Source organism: Carassius carassius, unplaced genomic scaffold (assembly GCF_963082965.1).
Source record: "Carassius carassius unplaced genomic scaffold, fCarCar2.1 SCAFFOLD_58, whole genome shotgun sequence".
In the NCBI taxonomy this organism is placed as follows: domain Eukaryota; kingdom Metazoa; phylum Chordata; class Actinopteri; order Cypriniformes; family Cyprinidae; genus Carassius; species Carassius carassius.
Window position 1 is genome coordinate 1392501 of NW_026775030.1, and position 5000 is coordinate 1397500.

The 5000-nt window shown below is 48.5% G+C and overlaps 1 protein-coding gene across 2 annotated transcripts in view; it reads left to right on the top strand.

Moving 5' to 3' along the window:
- Window positions 1–5000, top strand: part of LOC132134241 (mitogen-activated protein kinase kinase kinase kinase 4-like) — a 69116-nt gene that overhangs the window by 61560 nt on the left and 2556 nt on the right. For both annotated transcript variants that reach the window (XM_059547045.1, XM_059547044.1), the window contains 4 exons: window positions 366–500; window positions 605–705; window positions 2323–2472; window positions 2546–2705. In XM_059547045.1, coding sequence (XP_059403028.1) covers window positions 366–500; window positions 605–705; window positions 2323–2472; window positions 2546–2705 — 546 coding nt within the window. The remainder of the gene's footprint in view (window positions 1–365; window positions 501–604; window positions 706–2322; window positions 2473–2545; window positions 2706–5000) is intronic.

Genomic DNA, 5000 nt, shown 5'->3' on the forward strand with positions numbered 1-5000 from the left:
AGTTAATTCATTACAGTGAATCTAGTCACACTGCTTCCAGAATGAGCTCTCCTTCAACACATGAGCTGCTCGTCATAACGGCACGCCATCTAAGCCTTTATCAGATGATTCTGTTAATTCTCTGGTAATATTGGGCATCCTAATTTCTGCTGAACCTGCAAGAAGCAGTAAACACTACCAAACAAACTGTTGTGGCTGGACTGTACTGTACACACAACACAGAGCAAAGACGTGTAACCCAACCCAAAACAGCAGAGCGCTCATGGGATCCACAGCGGTCCTCTCAGAGACACACCAGCTCATACAGCAAGTGTGGTCTGGAACACAAGAGCAAGAGAAATTCAGTTCTTTTCTTTCCTTTGCAGGGAAGAAGAATAAGTTGCGGGTGTACTATCTGTCCTGGCTGAGGAACAAGATCCTCCATAATGACCCTGAGGTGGAGAAGAAGCAGGGCTGGACCACCGTAGGAGACCTCGAGGGCTGTGTGCACTACAACGTCGGTGCGTCTTCATGTCCTATCCCAGCGGTCTTATTTCTGCTCCTTACTCAGGCTTTGATCTGATCCGATCTGATCTGATGGTCTGTCGCTGTGTTTGGTCTGCAGTGAAGTACGAGAGGATCAAGTTCTTGGTTCTGGCTCTGAAGAATTCAGTGGAGGTGTACGCCTGGGCTCCCAAACCCTACCATAAATTCATGGCTTTCAAGGTGAATAAGCTAAAGTGAGCATGAGTGATGTTCTGAGCTGGTCTCGCTCTTCACTGCACACTTCTGAGGACTCCACACTGACCAGTGAGCAAAAGAGCCTCAGCTGCATGTCTGCATCATTACTGACCACAAACTAACACTTTTCTGGGCTCCACTAAAGCATATGAAATGCTTCAGAGCAGTCTGTTTATAGGGATGGTTAAAGTACAGAAGCGGCTTGGAGTTCCACTGTCTCCAGACAATGCTTCATACATTTTCAAACAACAAAAATTTAGCTTCTACTCATATGAATGTTAGCCAGTGATAGCATGCATTCATTTTCATTTGATAAAAATAGTTAATTGAGCTATTTTGTAAGCTTCGTCTTCCAGGTATGAAATCGTCTGCATTAAAGGATTAGTTCAACCAAAAATGAAAATTAAGCCATAAATGACTCACCCTGAAGTCATCCTACTGTAGGTGTATATGAATTTCTTCTTCCAGACAAATTCAGTTGTAGTTTTATTAAAAAAAATGGTCTTTGATCTTTCAAGCTGTTTGATAACACTCAGCGAGTGTTGCACTGCATCAGTCCAAAGGTTAAATAAAAGCATCCATCAATAAAACAAAGTGTCTCGCACGGCTCCGGGGGGTGAACAAAGGCCTCCTGTAGCGAATCAATTTTTGTAAGAAAAATAACCATAATTAAAAGGTAATAATCACTTGAATCTAGCTTGCGCTCACAGTAAACTGAAGCAGTGTTGGGGGGATGATATATGAGGTCAGCATTGCTCATGCACCGCTCAGAAGTGATGAACGCCGAAATACAGCGGTGGGGTCAAAACAACGGTCATTAATACAAAACAAGGATTTGTAAAGAAGACTGTAGGAAGATATGGATTTAAGCCAAGAGGAGACTGGTTTTCCTTTGCTCCTGTTAACAAGCTGACCTTATGCGTCATCAGCCCAGAGCTGCTTTGTGTACAACTGCTAGCACGAGCTAGAGTAAAGTGATTATTACATTTTGAATATAGTTATTTTTCTTACAAAACGCATCGATTCGCTAAAGGAGGTCTTTGTTAACTCCCCGGAGCCATGTGATACACTTTGTTTTATGGATGGGTGCTTTTAATGAACTTCTCTTGGACCGATGCAGTGCTACACCCGCTGAGTGTCATCAAACAGCTTGAAAGATCAAAGACCATTTTTAAATAACTCTGACTGAAGGAAGAAAGTCATACACACCTAGGATGACTTCAGGGTGAGTAATTTATGGCTTAATTTTCATTTCACTTTAATTGTTGATGAGTTTTATGTTGTGAGTGGGGTTTTCCAGAGACCAGCACTCTTTGTTTGAGGAAGTTAGTGTGCAACGACTTTAACAGCAGCTACACAGAAGCACAATATCACCGGAATCACTTTCAGAGCGATTTTTCCAGCTGATAAATTGTAAAAACATTGACAGCTGGTCAGAATCCAGCTGACTGTAAAGAGCCCGAGCGCTTCATGATGAACACATCTGAATCACTCGCTGCTCTGGACGCTAATGTAGTTCTGGTTCTAGTTCTCGTTCCTGGAGGGAATGGGCCTTCAGTGAAAGAATGAATAATGTGAGGTGTTTTCCTGTCTGTGTGGCAGTCCTTTGGTGATCTGGTGCACAAGCCGCTGCTGGTTGACCTCACGGTTGAAGAAGGCCAAAGATTAAAGGTCATCTACGGGTCGTGCTCTGGCTTTCATGCAGTGGATGTGGACTCAGGAGCCGTCTACGACATCTATCTGCCGACTCACGTATGTAGTGATGGAGAAGAGCATTGAGCCTCTTCATCTGACCCTTCACCTTCTCTTTCTCCATTGCTTCTAGATCCAGAGCAGCATCCAGTCGCACGCCATCATCATCCTGCCCAACACGGACGGCATCGAGCTGCTGGTGTGCTACGAGGACGAGGGCGTGTATGTCAACACCTACGGCCGCATCACCAAAGACGTGGTGCTGCAGTGGGGCGAGATGCCCACCTCCGTCGGTGCGTTCCTGCGGTCATGTGTTATCATGTACAGCTATAGAGTCCAGCTGAAGCTGTCTTTGAGTGCTTGAGCTACACCGCGTTACATGAAGTCACACACACACACGCTCAGCACGAGGCCAGCTGCTGTAGGGTTGACCAGTGACCAGTCTAATGATTATCAAGGTTTTAAGATTCTTAAAAAGTAAGGTTCACATGATAGATTGGCACAGCAGTCCAGTGCAGAATCAGGTTGCTCAACACCGATTCTGTAATGAACAGGAAGCAGAAGTGATTCCCAGCAGACGCTGTAAAGGAGAAAATTTAACCTGGCCATTAACACCGTAATTATATAGAAAACTATTTTTATTATTGTTATTACAGCTCCTGTTGTTTGACATCTTACTTTCTTCTGACTGTCATATGTCTTCTGTCTCTAAAGTGTGTTTTTCAAGGTAATGGAATCTGATTTTATTTCTTTTTTTGCAAATTTAAACAAAATTGCATTTGTTATGGACTCCCATATCCACACAGAAGCTTATCCTACTCCTTTACTTTGGTATAGTTGGCTTTTGCGTGTTGTGTGCTTTAAATCCCAGTATTGTGCTGTGACTGGAAGCTTCTTTATTTGATTATTCAGCTCAAATGGCCAGCACTGCTGGAAGACATACTGTTTACTGATTCTCTTCTCCTTCTCATTTCTTCCACGAAGGCTATAGGAGTCAGAGATGGTCCCAAATGTGCTCATCATGTCAGTGACTTTGGACTTCATTAAAATGATTCTAGAAACTTGACAGAATGACTGAATGAGCTCAGTATCAGCCTCAGCATGAGGCAGCTACACAATATCACGTTCATAATCATATAGACAATTATGAATGTTATATTGTGTAACTGTTCAGCGAACTACGGCTCTGTGTATTTAATGCCCTGGAGATATAGTACTAATCACGGAAGAGCTTTACTGACAAGATGCGCATGAATCGATTCAAAGTTTACCCAAAGCTTCCCAGCCCTAGTGAGCAGTGTGTGTGTGGAGGTCTCCGGCAGTGTGTGTGAAGGTCCCCGAGCAGTGTGTTTGGAGGTCCCCCAGCAGTGTGTGTGTGAAGGGCCCCAGCAGTGTGTGTGTGGAGGTGCCCCAGCAGTGTGTGTGTGGACGTCCCCCCAGCAGTGTGTGTGTGTGGAGTTCCCCCAGTAGTGTGTGTGGAGGTCCCCCAGCAGTGTGTGTGTGAAGGTCCCCCTGCAGTGTGTGTGGAGGTCCTCCAGCAGTGTGTGTGCGGAGGTCCCCCAGCAGTGTGTGTGCGGAGGTCCCCCAGCAGTGTGTGTGTGGAGGTCCCCCAGCAGTGTGTGTGTGGAGGTCTTCCAGCAGTGTGTGTGTGGAGGTCCTCCAGCAGTGTGTGTGCGGAGGTCCCCCAGCAGTGTGTGTGCGGAGGTCCCCCAGCAGTGTGTGTGTCGAGGTCCCCCAGCAGTGTGTGTGGAGGTCCTCCAGCAGTGTGTGTGTGAAGGTCCCCCTGCAGTGTGTCTGTGGAGGTCCTCCAGCAGTGTGTGTGTGGAGGTCCCCCAGCAGTGTGTGTGTGGAGGTCCCCCAGCAGTGTGTGTGTCGAGGTCCCCCAGCAGTGTGTGTGGAGGTCCCCCAGCAGTGTGTGTGTGGAGGTGCCCCAGCAGTGTGTGTGTGGACGTCCCCCAGCAGTGTGTGTGGAGGTCCCCCTGCAGTGTGTCTGTGGAGGTCCCCCAGCAGTGTGTGTGTGTGGAGTTCCCCCAGCAGTGTGTGTGGAGGTCCCCCAGCAGTGTGTGTGTGTGTGTGAAGGTCCCCCTGCAGTGTGTGTGGAGGTCCTCCAGCAGTGTGTGTGCGGAGGTCCCCCAGCAGTGTGTGTGTGGAGGTCCCCCAGCAGTGTGTGTGTGGAGGTCTTCCAGCAGTGTGTGTGTGGAGGTCCTCCAGCAGTGTGTGTGCGGAGGTCCCCCAGCAGTGTGTGTGCGGAGGTCCCCCAGCAGTGTGTGTGTGGAGGTCCCCCAGCAGTGTGTGTGGAGGTCCCCCAGCAGTGTGTGTGTGGAGGTCCCCCAGCAGTGTGTGTGTGGAGGTCCCCCAGCAGTGTGTGTGGAGGTCCCCCAGCAGTGTGTGTGCGGAGGTCCCCCAGCAGTGTGTGTGTGGAGGTCCCCCAGCAGTGTGTGTGGAGGTCCCCCAGCAGTGTGTGTGCGGAGGTCCCCCAGCAGTGTGTGTGTGGAGGTCCCCCAGCAGTGTGTGTGGAGGTCCCCCAGCAGTGTGTGTGTGGAGGTCTTCCAGCAGTGTGTGTGTGGAGGTCCTCCAGCAGTGTGTGT